The sequence below is a fragment of the Anomaloglossus baeobatrachus genome, chromosome 4, assembly GCF_048569485.1.
Source record: "Anomaloglossus baeobatrachus isolate aAnoBae1 chromosome 4, aAnoBae1.hap1, whole genome shotgun sequence".
Classification (NCBI taxonomy): Eukaryota; Metazoa; Chordata; class Amphibia; order Anura; family Aromobatidae; genus Anomaloglossus; species Anomaloglossus baeobatrachus.
In genome coordinates, this window is record NC_134356.1 from 287,675,370 (window position 1) to 287,695,363 (window position 19,994).

Sequence of the window (19,994 nt, forward strand, 5' to 3'; positions counted from 1 at the left end):
TTGGGACATCAGTTCTGGGACACAACACCAACACCACTTTCTTTTCTTCCCAGGGCCTGTGGCTTAGAGCGGAGTGCTCAGCCCAGGTTCCTCCCGACGGGAAGGGCAACTCTGAAAAAGAACTTTCTTCTTTCAAATACTGGTGACTTCTTCTAACTTATCCGGGGTCGATGGGGCCTATCACAGCGAGTGACTAGTACTACGTGGGCGAGCGACATGAACTGTGAGTAAAGACACCTGGAACCACAGCAACCGACTCGGACTCTTATTCCCGGCGCCAAAGGCCATCACCATCACTACTGCTCTCATTATCCTCCCCGGGTCCCACTCCACTTTTGGGGAGCATTACCATCTCTGGCTGCTACTACCATCCGCCCAGAGGATAGCGACAGCAGCGGTGGCTAATCCCTGGCCATATACCACAGGTGGCGTCCCAACATTTATCCTACTACTAAACCCATCATCTTCCCTCCTTATTAGTGTACACCTCGGGGCATGAAGCCGGGCAGGCCAACGCGACATCCCAGATCATCGCACCAGCCGGGTGACAAGTAACACAAGTACGTGCTTAACAACCCCTGCCCCCTGGGTACTACATTTCCACCAATGGCTTATAAACAATAGCAATGCACACATCTGCAGCCAAAACGGGATAATATACACAATTTTTCAGGCAAAAATAAGCATTTCAGTTTGGCAATTCACACAAATTTAATAAAACAAACAATTGATTGTTTTCTAGGTGAAATTTGTCAAAAGAAGAGCTAGGCAGACTCGCAAAAAAACAGGACCGCAGGTGCCTGCTCACTTTTAAAAAATCCCGGATCTGCTCTGGATTCTGGCCCCCATTTAAGTCTACGGGGATCAGAATCCAGAGATTAAAAATGGTGGTAGAAGGGATAGAGATATGGGAGAGAAAGCGGTGGACTTACCAAGGCTGCAGCATGACTGTACTCTACACCCAGGCCTCACATTAACTTCCTGGGCCTCTAAGCACAGTTAGTGGGTGTGACCAGCTTGGTTGGTGTGCATGGTGATTTTTCCTCTCCTCCCCCATATTCATGCAAGGAAGGCTTCACCCCACCTTCACTCTATCTGGGGGTCTCACCCCCAGACCACCATTTCTATTATAAACACTTCCATGCCCACATGGACTTGGAACAATAAAGTTTATTCTGGATGGAAACATCAGATGACATTTTGTGCTAGCCCCTATCATGTGATAGGGGCATGTTGAAATGACATTATACCTGGAAGGAGCTCATGCACTCTAGCATCAACCATCTGTATCATGGTATAAAAATAAATAAAACAATTGGTGCAGGGTCCTCCCCCGGTATACTGATACCCAGCACAGATAAGCAGGCTGCAGCCCCATCCCTGTGCTTATCTTTGCTGGGTATCAGAAGAAGAGGAACCGTTTTGATACCCAGCCAAGATAAAGCCATCTGAGGGCTGGTATTTTCAGGCTGGAGAGATTATGAGCCTTCAGCCGCCCGGAATTGCCGCATCCATTAGATGCCCGTAGCTTTACCAGCTCTTCTCGATTGCCTTGTGCGGTGGTAATCGGGGTAATAAGGGGTTAATAACAGTTCATAGCTGCTACTTAACCCTTAATTTGTGATGGCACAGTTGTCTATGAGACACCCACATCACTAACCTGTAAGTGACATTAAATAAACACAAACACAGAAAAAATCCTTTATTTGGAGTAAAAGACAAAAAACTCACCCTCCTTAACCACTTTATTAACCCCCAAACACCCTTGCAGGTCCAATGTAATCTACACAAGCGGCCATAAAGCAGCATAACTGCTCGCTGTGCACTCCAAAGAATAAAGGAGCCGCGATGACGGTATGCAAGGAGATGTATCACACAGGCTGGGGGTGTATCTGTCTGCAACCATAGACAGAGGCCAGGCCGCACGGTGAGCAGGGAAAGCCATGCATATGAAGTGAGCAGCACAGGGAGGCCCCAGGAGGAGTACAGCAGTGCGGAAGCAGCATACAGCCAGGCCAGTGCCTGGGTAAATATGAAGCGCTCGCTTCATTCTTAGTTTCTTTTTTTTCTTTGAATTTTTTGAGAGCCAAATAAAAAAGCCAGAATCCAAGGCCCGGGTCTGGCAACCAGGCAACTGTAAAACCACGCAGATCCGGACTTTTGCAGTCTAGGTCCGCCCAGCCCTAGTTAAAAGTAGTTCATTTGAATTTCAAAAGATCTGCTCACCTCTGGTATTACATGGTAGTATATGGTAGTAGAAATAAGGGACTCAAGTAAGTTTAAATTGAATCGGAGTCGTATTTTATTAAATTTGTATTTAAAAATAATATGAACAATTTTGTGATTTGACTGGCGCAAATCAGCAATGTAATGCCTACCATGTCAGCATCAACCTCTTACACATTACAGATGACGGCATAAACCACAGAAGTCTGACATGTCAACACTCAGCTATCACATCACATGGAATAATGCATACCATCATGAAGACCTATATACTGTACACTGTCATGGGCTGTTTAGTAGCAAATGCAAATTTAAAATACATTAATGCATATATTATGGTTAGTGGAGGGTTAGCGGGCTTTTCCCTGTACTCCTCCTTCCTACCCGTGGGGGTTGGCACCCTATGACGTCACGCTAAAGGTGCCCCCACTCTGCATCGACTGGCCCTGTTGAAACCCTATACTTCACATTGGTTTGTGCTGCTACTCTGAATGAGGGGCTCTTTCAGGTTGAAGTGATTCCCATTCATACCCCAATAGTGAGATATTGTTGATCTATCTTTAGTCAACAATAACTTTAGTTAGTAAATTCCAGTGTATACAACAAACAGTTGATTTTAAAACAGGGTCTGGGACACAGTCCAGGGTTCATGCATCAATTCCAAATTTTTTTTCCATCAAATGGATAGATCGACAAAAATAGCCCGTCCTTATCATTGCCCGACGCGTTTCCCCTCCAGGATTTGAACTCAAAGGAGGTTCTTCAGGGGCTTGTCCAGATTGGAATCACATAGATGGTAAACTGTAACAACAATTTGTCTAAAATTAATCAAAAAACCTATTCATAATACCACCATATATACATAGTCAGTCTCTACTTACTAAGTATCCCATTAGTCAAGGAATACATCGATCCTTAAATGAGGGATCCTCTTATTGCTGAAAAATATATAAATGTAGACGTTTCATTCCAAAATCACCCATAGTTCCAACATTTTTCACCCACAGTTGTACTCACTTGCAGATAGGATTGCATAGATGAAATAAGATATCTGTCTATGAGCCACCACTGGATAGGCGCTTGTTTGCGCTAATCACCCATAGGGTATATTTTCCCTCCAATGTGGAACAACTGCAATATATATGTAGGAAAGAGTATCAGTCTCTCCACAATAACAAAGATAGAATAATTTCCCATAGAGGGGTAGTACTTTCTGTTGGGTGAAGCAGCCACAGGTATGCTAGATGTTCAGCTGGGAGTGCTAGTAGTGCACGCCTGCTGGTTATGGCCACCCATGGGGTTTAAATATCCCTCCAGAAGCCCATAATTTCCGGTTCCTTGTGTGGGAGTATTGATTGTCACTCCTCTCAACCAATCAGGCTATACTATTCTCATGAGGTCACTTCCGGTTACCATATCCAGTTTTCCGAGTTAGATGCGACACGTCACTTCCGTTTTAAACTTTACATATTGTTTTATATGAAATGGAGTATAATATTTCTAAGTAATCTATTCTACCGGTTATTCGGGATGTGTACCACACGTAACTATCTGTATTGTTTATCTCCTCTATGTTAGTATGTATGAGGCGCTTCTGTGACGCATCGCAACTTGTTATCACATACAATTATATATGTGATAATCGTTATGTGTAACTATCTATATGTGACATCCTGAAAAACTGGTGGAATATGTTATATAGAATAGGTAGACCCTGCCTAATATGGCCCATTGGAATCTTCGAAGAATTCAGCCCCATATATAAAACAGTGGTTACCATAGAAATAGGAAGCGACGCATGAGTACAATAAACTTTATTAGAAACGATCAGGACCGGAAGTGACGTATCGCTATTCGGGCTATTTTTGTCGATCTATCCATTTGATGGAAAAAAAAATTGGAATTGATGCATGAACCCTGGACTGTGTCCCAGACCCTGTTTTAAAATCAACTGTTTGTTGTATACACTGGAATTTACTAACTAAAGTTATTGTTGACTAAAGATAGATCAACAATATCTCACTATTGGGGTATGAATGGGAATCACTTCAACCTGAAAGAGCCCCTCATTCAGAATAGCAGCACAAACCAATATGAAGTATAGGGTTTCAACAGGGCCAGTCGACGCAGAGTGGGGGCACCTTTAGCGTGACGTCATAGGGTGCCGACCCCCACGGGTAGGAAGGGGGAGTACAGGGAAAAGCCCGCTAACCCTCCACCAACCATAATATATGCATTAATGTATTTTAAATTTGCACTTGGTCTTTGATGTGGTGTATTGAATAAATTTATATATTCATAATAATAGGGGGTTTTGCTTGTTGGTAATTTAGTTTTTATACCCCTGGAAAGAGTAGATATCTCTTTTTGTGGTCGGAGACTGTTTAGTAGCAAGAAGAGAATGGCACTTCCTATATATGCGTCGGAGATATTGGGGTGCACTTCAGGTTCTAAAGCCAAACAGTGAGAAGTATACAAGGCACTCTCAAGATGATTTGAAGAAAAATTTATTCATGTGCGTAACAAAAACGTTTTCGGTCCTATATGGACATTCCTCAGTAGCACATGTGTGAGGGAACACGCTGTGTGGGCTGTCAGACGCGGAATCCACCGCTGTAATGGGGGCTGGCTGTTTAGTAGACCAGGCAGGCAATGCTGCAGGAATTTAAGTGGAATTTAGAATAGTGATAGGAGGACAGAGCTTGCAGATCAACATTGGTGATATTAGAAGAAAGCCCTAAATTATTGCACAAGTACTCCAAACAATAATGTGGGGTATAACGGTAACAGTGAAGATCTGTATCAGTCTTGCTTCTGGTAATGCATGGGTAGAAGGGAAGAACAGTATGCAATATTTGGCACATCACTCATGCTAGTCAGGCAGGATGATGTTACCTTTGACAGTGACACAGATAGATTGAGTCAGTGCCTAGCAGAGAACATTATGTGCGATCACAAATAAAAAAGAGCTGATTTCAAACCATTATTTGTGCCTGATTGACTATATTGAAGTCCTTTGGTGCTAGTTTACCAACGCTTTTACACAGGCAATTTAAGAGGGATGAAACCAGAATGATCTCTATTGGATCATTCTGTCCCTATGTATCATATTATGTCCTGTTATAAATAGCAGAATTCCTGTTTGGACAATGTGCTGCCAAGAACAATGTTAAACAATAATATAACACAATTAATGGAGATAATTTTCCCATTCGTTGTTTATTTGCTGACATATTTACCCCTGTGAAGTCTCTCTTGCTCTGCAGAGATTTATACATTACATGTTGATATTTTAAATACACATATACAGTGTAATATATACTATATATATATACCGTATTTTTCGCTTTATAAGACGCACTTTTGTTCCCCCAAATTTTGGGGGAAAGTAGGGGGTGCGTCTTATAAGCCGAATATACAGGGGGGGTGGTATATATATATATGTACACTGCAGCGTCCAGGGGAGGTGGGGGCAGCAGCTCTGGAGCACAGGGGAACGCAGCCTTTGATCTCCTGCACCCGCTCATATAATATGCACAGCCGCTGTCCATCTCCAATGGTGCTGAAATCGCACGCAGTGAGGGGCTGGTGAGCGGTGCATATTATATGAGCCTGCGTCCCAGTGTGATCGCACATGCCCACCCCTGTGTTAGATTTGGCCCCCAGGCTGCTGCTCGTTCTAAAATAAAAAATCTTTACTTACCCCTGCAGCGTTTTTCCCCATGTCCCTGCTTCCACTGTGATCAGGCAGGCAGAGAGCTCAGCCTGCTGTGCCGATCACATGACCGCACTGAACCAGGAAGTGGAAGAACAGAAGCACGGAGCCAGACAGGAGGGAGCTCAGCGCTGGAGGAGGTAAGGAAAGAGGGTTTTATTTTACTATGGGCAGCAGCCTAGGGGCCATATCTGACACACGGGGACTTGTGCGATCTATAGGGGCCATGGGCAGCACTATGGGGGCGATATCTGACACAGGGGGACTTGTGCGATCTATAGGGGCCATGGGCAGCACTATGGGGGCGATATCTGACACAGGGGGACTTGTGCGATCTATAGGGGCCATGGGCAGCACTATGGGGGTGATATCTGACACAGGGGGACTTGTGCGATCTATATAGGGGCCATGGGCAGCACTATGGGGGCGATATCTGACACAGGGGGACTTGTGCGATCTATATAGGGGCCATGGGCAGCACTATGGGAGCGATATCTAACACAGGGGGACTTGTGCGATCTATAGGGGCCATGGGCAGCAGCATGGGGGCGTTATCTAACACGGGAACGTGTGCAATCCATAGGGGACCATAGGCAGCACAGGGGAACGTGTGCCATCACAAGGGGGCTATATTCAATATAAGGGGGCCATATCCAGATTAAGGGGGCTAATTTTAGGATGGGGGGCTATGAGGGACATATACCCTATATGATTTGTTAGAGGGACACTGGCATTATAAGATGGACCCCATTTAACATTAAAAAAAAAAAATTCTCTTTTCCTTCACCAAATTTGGGGGTGCGTCTTATAATCAGGTGCATCTTATAAAGCGAAAAATACGGTATATATATATATATATATACTGTATATATATATATATATATATATATATACACTGTATATATATATATATATATATATATATATATACTATATATATTATACACAGATCAGTATCTAACATAAAAACTGCATGGTACAGTCTAATGTATATACATAGAGCCCATAAATGCACACACATACACGCAAATACAAAGAGCACTTACACACATGAATATACACAGCACAGCAAATAAAGATACATACATGCGGCACATACACATATGTGCAGAATATGCACATATATACAGTATATATACTGTATATACATATATATGTATATATATATATATATATATATATATATACAGAGAAAATAGATACACACATAGCACATGCATATATATATATATATATATATATACATATACATATATATGCAGAAAATAGGAGAGATCCGGCAAAGAATCGGGAAATCCAGGTGGCATAAAACTTGTAGATTTATTCGCAGAATTTTTTTAAAAAAATATGACAGAGCTGGGGACATAAAGTAAATGCTAGACAAATGCATCACGGACAATGCATTTCGGCGGTGAAAACCGCCTTCTTCACGGCCCAAGCCAAAACTGAAACTGAAGTTTCAGCTTTGGCTGGGACCGTGAAGAAGGCGGTTTTTATCGTCATATTTAAAAAAAAAATTCTACAAATAAATCTACAAGTTTTATGCCACCTGTAATTCCCAATTCTTTGCTGCATCTCTCCTATATTCTGCATACCTAGGGACTTGCTCCCAGTCTGGATCCGTGCATTATAAGGGGAAGCAGGAACATTTATTACATCTTGAACTTGGACGGGTGAGCTGCTCTACACATATTTTGTTTTATATTTATATTTATATATATATATATATATATATATATATATATATATATATATATATATATATATATATATATCAATATATATATACACAGTACTGTATATACAGTGGCAAGAAAAAGGGTAACAATGTTTTGAACTTTTGACTTTCAGGGTCCATAAATCACCATCCGCTACAGCTTTCAGCTTGATACTACCTTTATTTTATAGACAATCACTTTGGCTATCTCATACATACAGACATAAATTTGACTTGCAACTATTTTGCATATGATTAGTTATGCAGATCCTATTCATGTCCCTGCATTGTTACTGTTTTGCTCCTGGTGATTTTAAATTTGTTTGCTTCCTGCATACTACAAATTATAATCTGCTCCCACATTCCCTAATATTGCAGTGTTTTATTACAATGATTCCCAAGAGAAAGCTTATTGATTAAAATCAAGGAGCAGCCATGAAGATTTCATGAGAAAAGAGAACCAGCATTATTCAGTTCTCTCCAAGAAAATTGCCAAACTGTTGGAGAATACAAAATTAAGTCGATCCATCCATTCAAAGACCAAGAGGTGAGTGTCCAGGCAAAATATTGGAGTCAACAAGTTGGGTCATCACAAGGTTAATCAGTTCTGGCATGACAAACACAGCAGTGGAGACATCTTGAATGCTTCATAATAGTGAGATGACAGATGTCCATGCAAGCACTGTGCGATGCACATTGAACAAGTCTGGGATAGTGGCTAAAAAAAGTGAAGAAGCCTCAACTTTAATATCATCATAAGACGTTTTGGCTAGAGTTTGCAAAGACGTCTGTGCAGTAAAATATTAGAAATGCGTGATTTGGTGCTATGAGACGAAAGTCAATAGACTAAGCTATGATGGTTGCAAATGGGTCTGGAAGAAACAAGGGGTTGGAACAAGTGTTCAATTGCTTAAGATCTGGGAACACTGGGGGTCAATTCAGCACCTGTACTTCATTGTCATTGCATAATTTCTTCACCAACCTCAATGGATGCTTTGGGTCATTGTTCCTACTTGAACACTGTGATGTCCTTTTCATACCCACAGTACTCAAATGTACAAATTAACTTGACTTGAAGAATACATACATATAGCTCAGCATTCAGACCATTATCGATCCTGGTCAAGTATCCAACACCTTTGGCTGTGAAATAACCCCATATCCTCAGGCTTCCTCCACCAAACTTGACATTTCCTTCAATTTCTCCATCCATTAGTCCCTTTTCCCCTTGTTTATTTCACATCAATTTGCACCCATCAGAGCCTAGTCTACTGACTTTCATGTCCTCACTCCAAATCACCTGTTTCCAATCTCCTACTGTCCACTTTTGTACTTTTTTGCAAGCTTGAGCCAAAGCTTCTTATGATGATATTACTGTTGAGGATTCTCCATCATTCCAGACTTATACAATATGTGTTACACAGTGCATGCATGGACGTCTGTGATCTCACTATTTAGAAGATTGCTTGCCACCTCTACTACCATGTTTGTCGCAGCAGTATTGATAGACCTTGTAAGGAGCTAACATGTTGGCTCTGATATTTTGCCTGGATGTCAACCTCTTGGCTTTTGTGTGTATGGACGATCTTCATTTTGTATCCTTCCAACTGTCATTCCACTCACATTATGCAGTTTGGCATAAAAATAAAAATGTATAATTTTGGGGAGCAAAGCAGTAACAATGCAGTTACATAGCAAGAATTTGCATGACTAATTAATTTGCATAATAGCTTCAAATCAAATATATGTTTGAGATAGCTCAGTTAGTTGTCCATAAAATTATGGTAGTCTCAGGTTCGAAGCTGTAGTGGATACTTGTATATTTAGCTGCAAGCTTGTCCCTTTTTAGTTCCCAAGAATTTTTGTGCGATGCCTTCAAGTAGCACAATGCTCTGATGAAATGCTCCCTGTGCTTATCATTGACATTTCCAAGGTTATCATGGAAAAAAATCTAACGGGTAGCCTAGGAAAAATATCTTGAAAGCCATATTGCATCCCAATATAGCATTGTAATAACTCAGTCACAAGATCTGTATAGTTTGGTTCTTTATTGTACCCAAGGAGGTTAACCAATACATGTTTGAATGACTCCTATGCCAATGCCTCAGTCTCACTAAGTTTTGTGTCAAAATCAGTGTCTATAATAATTTCACTTATTTGTGACCCCTAGAAAATTCCTGATTTGATCTTGGCTTTGCTAGTTTGTGGAAACTTTTTTCTGAGGTATGCAATACCTTCAACAGCGCGATAAATCACTTTGATAATATAATTCATCAGCCCAAGTAGAGTGGTGGGAGGAAAACCTTTTCTGGAACTACCAGAGGTTGATACAGGACAATATTTATTTCAGGAGTCAAACTGTTTCTTAGTGACCAAAGTTTTTTTGTAAAATGATTTTTGTGGTCTCTATTGTTCCTTCTGCAGAAAAAAGCAAACAACTTTGTATAGCCATGCTGCAACCAAGCACCATGGCTATTATGTTTAGATTACCACAAGTAATATACTCAAAGATTTTGTAATAGAGTTTTTAAAGCAGAAGGCGCATATTTTCAGTAAACTTCCATTGAAAATAGGTGATCAAAGGAAGTGTTCTTGGGTTTTTGTGGAGCTTGGCAGTGACCGTACTGAGGTATATACAGTATATATTCCATGTTTTGAAATCAATTGTGTATAAACTAAATGCTCATTGTGAATTCCCCACCTAGTAGTAAAAGCAGCCATTTTCTCATACATCGATCGTTGGTCAATTACATATTGCCTTGATGATTAGATGCAGGGGAGTGGTATTATTAACCATGGGTGACAGAGGTGGGATATCTGCATGATCTCCCATCTGCCTCCGTAACATCTTGGTAGCAAAGATTTCCTATCTACATGATCTTCCGAGCTCAAACACACCTCCTCATCAAGACCTGCACCTAACAATTCTGCTTAGTCGTGATGAATCATGGCCATGGTCTTGAAAGCTTTGAGTGGGTAGGGGATTAGAAGACAAGTGCCATTTTTTGTGGAAAAATGTCTTCATTTCTAATTGTACAGACATAGCATTAAAATATTTTGAAAAGACATAGAAGATGAAAATGAATTTTGACTTCGGATTGAAGACACATGTCATGTAAACCTAAAACACATGACACGTTCAGTTACAACTAAGAACCTCGACTAGTGGAATAAGTAGTTTTGTAGTGGAAAAACTAGTGATGTGATTTAAAAAATAACTTTTACAGTTAACAAGGATCTTGAATGTATCTATATGGAATAGTTTAACTATTTAAATTCATTGTACTTCAGTGTTCTGTAAATTAATTTATTACTTCAAAATGTATAACATTGAGAAAGGATAATTCAGTTTCTTTGTTAAGGTGTTACTTTTAAAAATTATGAACTGTCAGAAAAGGTAGAGGAGGAAGAACTTGTCTGAGTTTTCTATATCAGATATAAGTAACTGTGAAATGATATTAATTCATGTGATTTCTATACTTTAATGTAGTCATTTCTTTCCAAGTAGCTTTACTTTATCTTTGTCTTTTCTTGATAGAAACTCAATAGATTAGCTAGAAAAGCATTTTCCTTCTTTAATGACAGCTTTTAACTTTCAATCATTTGAAAATCAGGCACCTCAGATGAGCATGGATTATACAAAGAGGCGGTGGATTACTTAGCTAGACAAATAATGAAGATATTCTGTGCATGCAGTATAATAACCCTTTGTTCACCACGACAATTAAATTTTTTCTATTTCATCTTATGTTCTGTTAAGTGCACACTTGATAAAAATACTGTAATACATACTTTTTACTAATTACTGTATTTTATGTAATAGAAATTGTATTTAAAAGTGACATGTTCTGTTTTATGAACCACATTCTGATTGATATCCATCACCTGATGATAATGATGCTATTTAAGGATTATGACTATTAAAGGATTCTGTAAAAGAGAAGACAAGTAATGAAGAAAGATAAAAAAAAAACTTATATCATTTTTTTTTTGTTTAAGGAAAAACAAAGGTTCTTGACGGATGTGTTGCATGAAGTGATGCTACTAGATGGACTGGCCAGTTCACATCCAGTTTCGCAAGAAGTTCTTAAAGCTACTGATATTGATCGTGTTTTTGATTGGATTGCATACAAAAAGGTAAAAAAAAGACAAGTATAAAGGACAAAAAATAGAAAAAACAGTCAGATATTGGGGGTTTTGATTTTGTAGTAGTCTCAAACATTCAAAATTATCACTAACATTCTCTCCTCTCCACCAATGTGTGAGATCTCTATTCATAAAGAGCAGCTACTCGAGTAACACATGCCCAATCATTTTAACATACAGAAGTTTTACATTATACAGATATTCTGCAGTCCTTTTAAAAAGCTGATTAGTGAGGGTGAAGAGAGCTGGACCCAAACTGATCTAATATGAGTGACCTATATTAAATTCTGGCCATCAAAATTCTAAATTCAGAAATCCCCCTTAACCCCTTAACGACCTTTGACGGAGCTTTCCGTCATGGAGCGTGTGCAGCTAAGCCCCACCCCCTGCTGCGGGCAGGATGCGGTGATCGGCGCACATATCAGCTGTTTTCAACAGCTGACATGTGTGCCTGCATGATACGAGTGGAATCGCATTCCGCCCATAACATTAACCCCTTACATCTCACTGCCAAAGTCTGGCAGCGAGATGTATATACGTGCGGTCACGATTTTTACTTACCGCTGCCCCCACCGGAAGTCACGTGAGTGATCACGTGACTTTCGGTGGTTGCCATGGTAGCACAGGGTCATGTGATGACGCCTACATCTATGACGACTGACTTTCGTTTTCACTCAGCCCGGAGGCCAGTGAAGCAGGAAGTGACCGTATCTGCTGTTTACAGCTGTATAGCTGTGATCAGCAGACAGGGAAGAGCGATCGGATTGCTGATCGCTATAGCCCCCTAGGGGGACTAGTAAAATAAAAAAAAAGTAAAAAAAAGTTTTAAAAAATAATAATAAAAAAAAACCTAAAAGTTCAAATTACCCCCCTTTCACCCCATTGAAAATTAAAGGGTTAAAAAAAAATAAATATACACATATTTTGTATCGCCGCGTTCAGAAATGCCAGATCTATCAAAATATATAATCAATTAATCTGATTGGTAAACGGCGTAGTTGCAAAAAAATTCCAAACGACAAAATTACATTTTTTGGTGGCCGCAAGTTTTATGCAAAATGCAATAACAGGCGATCAAAACGTAGCATCTGCGCAAAAATGATACCATTAGAAACATCAGCTGGAGGTGCAAAAAATAAGCCATTAGTATGCCATAGATCCCAAAAAATGAGAACACTACAGGTTTCGGAAAATGGCGCAAAACGTACCCCACTTTTATTGGACAAGCTTGTGAATTTTTTTAACCCCTTAGATACAAGTAAACCTATACATGTTTGGTGTCTACAAACTCGCACCGACCTGAGGCATCATACCCACACATCCGTTTTACCATATAGTGAACACTGTGAGTAAAACATCCCAAAAACTATTGTGCCATCACACTTTTTTTTTGAAGTTTTTCCAAACTTGGAATTTTTTTGCAGTTTTCCAGTACACCATATAGGAAAACCTATGGATTCATTTAAAAGTACAACTTGTCCCGCAAAACACAAACCCTCATATGGCAAGATTGATGGAAAAATAAAAAAAGTTACGGCTCCCGGAAGAAGGGGAGCAAAAAACAAAAACGCAAAAACGGAAAGTGCCCGGGGGCTGAAGGGGTTAAGGTAATGACCTTATGATAGCATTCACAACTACCGGTACTATGCTGTTTTGTGGGCAAAATTCCTTCTTGCAGAAAACCTCTGCCACATTTTTACAGTAATCATTTTTTGGTGAATATAGACATAAAGCTCCAACTCTGTTTTTAACAATTATATATGTATTTTGTGTACTATTGTAACTAAATTGAATGCTATATTGCTTGAAATGAATGACTCTCCTTACAACTATATTATCAAGAAAAAACTTACTGATGCAGATTTAACTTTAGAATAATATATTTAAAAGCAACAAGTGTATAACAGGTGTATTTACATTGATTATAGCATTCAATGATACACTTCATAAGCCCATGAGCCCTATTTACACCATGTAAAATTAGCAGAAAAAGATTTGGTCATAAATGTCAGTCCCACAGGTAATCAATTTATTAATAGATTAAACTTACAAGTTTAACTATCACTTTTACAATCCTACTTATAATTTTTACCCTCTTAATTTTGACTTTATCCTAAAACTATGACCATAAAACATTGACTTACATTAATATGTCTTATGTAACAATAATAGTAATGATAATATCAACTTTTTTCCTATAATCATAATCTATATTACATTGGGGAACAAGAAAATTGGTTCCTGAGATATTTAACTAGGTTTAGGTCAGTGTTTTCCACTTTTTTTAAATCTGCTTTTATTTTTATTCCACCAGCTCTAGTTAATGAGATGTGATACCCTATGTATTTGCCAACAACCGATCAAACACTAGGACTGATGTCTACTAAAGATGAATATTTTTGCCTTAATGGTTATTAAGAATCTCTGGATTAATACTAACTTGTGAAACAAAGTTGGTATTAACCCCTTATTACCCAGCGTGGCACCCGGCACCAGGGCTGCTGGAAGAGTTGGATACAGCAGCAGAAGATGGCACTTCTATGAACACGCCATTTTCTGGGGTGGCTGCGGACTTCAATTCACAGCGGTAGGTGCCCAGAAAGCTTGAGCCAACCTACACTTCAGATTCCAATCCCCAGCTGCCTAGTTGTACCTGGCTGGACACAAAAATGGGGCAAAGCCCATGTTATTGTTTTTTTAATTATTTCATGAAATTCATGAAATAATTAAAAAAGGGGATTCCCTATATTTTTGGTTCCCAGCCGGGTACAAATAGGCAGCTGGGGGTTGGGGCAGCCCGTACCTGCCTGCTGTACCTGGCTAGCATACAAAAATATTGCAAAGCTAACATCATTTTTTTTAAAGTTTTTTGGCAAAAAACTTAAAAAGGATTCCCTGGATTTTCCATTGCCAGTGAAGGTAACACCAAGCAGTGGGGGTTAGCAGCCAGTAGCTGCTTGGATTACCCTTGTATGCTACCACTTGAATCCATACGTTTGTGACCATCATGCATGGATACACACCAGAAACTTCAAACTTTGTAGGCATACCAAGATGCACAAGATAATCATAAAGCTAAATGACAGGCTCATCAGTCATTCAACTACTTCCCTTCAGATGAATGTGCACACAGCCATGGATCAATTTCCTTGTATGCCCCTGTGTGTTCATAGTCACTGGGTGTGTTTTCTTAAAATTCGTGATATCAATAAAGTTTATTATTTTATATTGACAATTGAGGCTTTTTCTATTTGGTTTTCAAAACTCAATTCGAGTGAACTGTTTCTGATAATTACTCAGCGCAGATAAAGCAGACGGCTACGGGCTGCCACCCTCATCTGCCTGGCGTTACCTTGGCTGGCAATCAAAATAAAGGGAAGCCCATTCATTTTTTTTTATTTAAAAAACTATATGAAACACAAAAAAAGGCATGGGCTCCCGCAATATTTTGATCAGTCAGGTAAAGGCTGGCAGCTGGAGGCTGGGATTCTCGGCAGCCCGCAGCCGCCCCTGGAAATGACGCATTGTTTTTTAGTGCCATTTCCAGGCTCGCTAGGTAATAAAGGGGTTAATACCATCTTTGTATTCTCAGATGGTACTTAGCCCGAAATTCATGGTGTCACGCCAAATTAGACATGGCCACCATGAATTTCTAGGAAATAGTAAAAAAAACCACAACACAAAATTTTTTTTTATTAGAAATAAAACAAAAAAAATTTAGAGACGCCATCTTTATTATAAAAAAAAATCTTAGTCCAACGTAATCCGCAGGGACATCAATGTCAGCTATATCACTGTGCACAGACACAGTCTATACACAGTGAGTAGCAAAGAGCAAAGTCAACTCTGCTTCATCACTGTGCACAGACAGTTTCTATACACAGTGAGAAGCACAGAGAGCCATGTCAGGTCTGCTGCATCGCTCTGGACAGAGCGATGTGACAGGCTGACAGTGAGGGGATTATTTCACTTGCATCTCACATTGCATCACCCCACTCTCCCGACAGGAGCGCCTCAGCGCTGCTGCCCTCAGGAGATTGTGCGCTGTTATTCGATGACACTCGCATCACGGCGCACCAGAACCTTTGATGACGTCATACTCACGTGACCAGTCTGTAGCCACTGAGGTAATACAACACTCACACGTGACTGGACACATGGGTATGATGTTACAGTCATGGCAGTTCATTTTAGCCAGAGGTGCTTACCGGGGAAAACAGCAATGATCGGACAGACGCGTTAGCAGAAGCGCTGGGAGGAAGAGTCTGCAAGATGCGTCGCGGGACCTGTAAGTATGATCAGACTGTTTTTTTAATAACGTGCTTTTATTTTAACAGCCCCTGAACCCGAACTGTAACATGAACTGTAACAAAAACGTCCCAGAAAGCTCGTGTTCGGGGTTGGTTGTGTGCACAAACACCATGCGTTCGGTATGGACCCAAAACTTTACAGTTCGGCTTCGACCATCCCTACTCACAAAAGCTGCACTTGAAAGATGTCTTGTGGTTAGTTACACCTAGGAAATCACTTTGAATAGACCAGCAGTAATCCACCATCATATGAATGTTCCAGTGTCCTTGGTATATTTCTTCTATAGTTCTTAAATCATGGTGGAATCGGACACCCTACTCTTCATTTTGTTCACCAAGGTTTTATGGGAAATGTTCAAATAGATTGCAGAGATAACACACCTTGATACACATTGGACAGGCAAGGTGATGGAAATAAGATAAGTTTCCTACTACTAGTTCTGCTTTATTGTTCCCAAGAAAATTCTGTACAACCCTAGTGAAAGAAGACTACGTATCTGCCTCAGGAGCTCTCAATGATTCTTTGAAGTATAGATCTGAAGTATGGATTCCTCTGATTTAAGGACTGTCAAAATTATTCAGCTATAGCTTTTCCATGGTCAATGCTGAAAACTTTCTGCAGATGTAGTCGATGCATTCCCCCTCTTTATTTAGGGTCTTTACAGACTGCCTCATTAAACCCAATTTGCTATACAGTCGTGGTGAAAAGATCTTATTCCTTTCAACCAAAAGTTCTGCAAATCTTTTCTTTTCTCCTACTACCTTGTGTTTCCTCAGAGCACATTGTTTTCCATGTAGGAAAATACTGCTCACATGGAACCACAGACCAGGAACAATGTGGGTGGCATCCACTACATAATACGAAAAAGAGAAAATGGCCTTCATAAAAAATTCACGTCTTTATGAATTTATCACTAAAAATGATCTGGTGAATATATTCCAGGCATTCCATCCTGCCTGAAAGATTTTTATTGATGAGTTTTTTGTAAGAGACACACCACCGGATTTTTTTTCCCCTTTTAGTCAACACAGTCGGTGTAAAATCACAGATGGTCAGTTCTATATTTGATTTCTACCTTAATCCTTATTTAAAGGGGTATTCCCATCATCTCAAATATCCTATCCCATTATATAGTAGGTGTAATAATCATAATATTAGCAAATACCTCCAATTAGAAATGTAGTATAGCTTTCCTGATATAGACACCTCATGAGCAGGCATGGCAGTAGCTTAAGTGTCCATGGTTACAACCACTAGCTGCTAACTGTCCTTATATGTGTGGCCATAACCTTCTCAGGGAACTTCTTGTAACACTTTGGGTCCAGCCACCTGGGTAATAAAAAAAATATCAAAGAAAAAAGAAAGAAAATTAGAATAAAGCAAGCGCTTTATACTTACTGGTTTCCCCACGGCTGTAACTCTGCTTCCAGGCAAATCATTTTACTTACAAGGCAACTCATTATCTTCAGGCATATGCACTGCTTTCCCTGCCCACTGGCAGTTGCAGCATCTCTAATTGGTTGCCGACACACAGCTCTCCCAGCCTGTGTAACAGTATGTCTGACTGCAACCTATCAGAGGCGCTGTGTCTGCATTTCTATTGCTGTAAAAAAAGATAAATAAAAAAATTGGCTTAGGATCCCACCATATTATGAAACCCATCCATGATAAAGCATACGGCTACAGACTGCAACCCAGAGCTGTGCACTTATCTTGGCTGTGTATCAAAATAAGAGGAACTGCATGCAGCTTTTTTATTTTTTAAATAAATAATTTAATAAACATTGTGCGGTCCTCCCCACTTTTGCTCAATACTACAAAGCAGCACAAATTACTCAGTTAGCCGCACTTTATGTCAAATACTATATATCCCTAGCTGGGTAAACCTGGAGGATTCACTCCGAACCCCCTATACCTTGAGTGGCTTAATGTGGGCCACCTGTCCTCTGCCATCAAATATACAGGCCCAATCATCTTCATCCTCTCACTGTTTTCAAATCTGGAGAGATATAAGATTTCAAGATAAAGTATAATCCCACCCAACTACCTAACTACAGTGCCTTGCGAAAGTATTCGGCACCCTGGGAATTTTTCAACCTTTTCCCAGGCTTCAAACACAAAGATACAAATTTTAATGTTATGGTGAAGAATCAACAACAAGTTGGACACAATTGTGAAGTTGAACAAAATTTATTGCTTATTTTAAACTTTCGTAAAAAAAAAACAACTAAAAATTTAGGCGTTCAATATTATTCGGCCCCTTTACTTTCAGTGCAGCAAACTCACTCCAGAAGTTCATTGAGGATCTCTGAATGATCCAATGTTGTCCTAAATGACTGATGATGATAAGTATAAACCATCAGTGTGTAATCTAGTCTCCGTATAAATGCACCTGCTCTGTGATAGTTCTGTTTAAAGCACAGAGAGCATCATGAAGGCCAAGGAACACAACAGGCAGGTCCGTGATACTGTTGTGGAGAAGTTTAAAGCCGGATTTGGTTACAAAAAGATTTCCAAAACTTTAAACATCCCAAGAAGCACTGTGCAAGCAATCATATAAATGGAAGGCGTATCATACCACTGCAAATCTACCAAGACCCAGCCGTCTCTCAAAAATATAATCTCAAACAAGGAGAAAACTGATCAGAGATGCAGCCAAGAGGCCCATGATCACTCTGGATGAACTGCAGAGATCTACAGCTGAGGTGGGAAAGTCTGTCCATAGGACAACAATCAGTCATACACTGCACAAATCTGGACTTTATGGAAGAGTGGCAAGAAAAAAGCCATTTCTCAAAGATATCCATAAAAAGTGTAATTTAAAGTTTGCCACAAGCCACCTGGGAGACACACCAAACATGTGGAAGAAGGTGCTCTGGTCAGAAGAAACCAAAATCGAACTTTTTGGGCACAATGCCAAATGATATGTTTGATGTAAAAGCAACACAGCTCATCACCCTGAACACACCATCCCCACTGTCAAACATGGTGGTGGCAGCATCATGGTTTGAGCCTGCTTTTATTCAGCAGGGACGGGTAAGATGGTTAAAATTGATGGGAAGATAGATGAAGCTAAATACAGGACCATTCTTGAAGAAAACCTGTTGGAGTCTGCAAAAGACCTGAAACTGGGACAGAGATTTGTCTTCCAACAAGACAATGATCCAAAACATAAAGAAAAATCTATAATGGAATGGTTCTCAAATAAATGTATCCAGGTGTTAGAATGGCCAAGTCAAAGTCCAGACCTGAATCCAATCGAGAATCTGTGGAAAGAGCTGAAAACTGCTATTCAGAAATGCTCTCCATTCAACCTCACTCAGCTCCAGCTGTTTGCAAAGGAAGAATGGGCAAGAATTTCAGTTTTTTTGATGTGCAAATACTGATAGACACCTACCCCAATTGATTTGCAGCTGTAATCACAGCAAAGGTAGCACTACAAAATATTAACTTAAAGGGGCCGAATAATATTGCACTCCCCACTTTTCAGTTATTTATTTTTCATATACATTTAAAATAAGCAATACATTTCGTTCAACTTCACAATATTGTCCCACTTGTTGTTGATTCTTCACCATAAAATTTAATTTTTTTATCTTTGTGTTTGAAGCCTGAATGTGGGAAAAAATTGAAAAATTCAAGGGGCTGAATACTTTTGCAAGGCACTGTTTTTGTGAGTAGTGTATGGTTTACAAAATGGACTAGTAAAATAGATATACAAAAAGTAAAATGTGTAAATTTAAAATGCTTTTTTTAAAACAGTATGCATTGATAAACATAAACAGTTACAACAATGTCCAGTAGTTTTTGGAAACAGTAACTATTCGGTTATCGTTAGAGATGAGCAAACCTCAGACTCGAAGGTCAGGGTTGGGCTCA

At 39.8% G+C, this 19,994-nt stretch overlaps 1 protein-coding gene across 1 annotated transcript in view; it reads left to right on the forward strand.

Annotated features, from left to right (window-relative positions):
• The window catches only part of TRHDE (thyrotropin releasing hormone degrading enzyme), a 1,371,551-nt gene that overhangs the window by 695,095 nt on the left and 656,462 nt on the right, over positions 1-19,994 (forward strand). Inside the window, exon 6 of the mRNA XM_075344896.1 lies at positions 11,658-11,795. Within this exon, the coding sequence (XP_075201011.1) occupies positions 11,658-11,795 (138 nt within the window). The remainder of the gene's footprint in view (positions 1-11,657; positions 11,796-19,994) is intronic.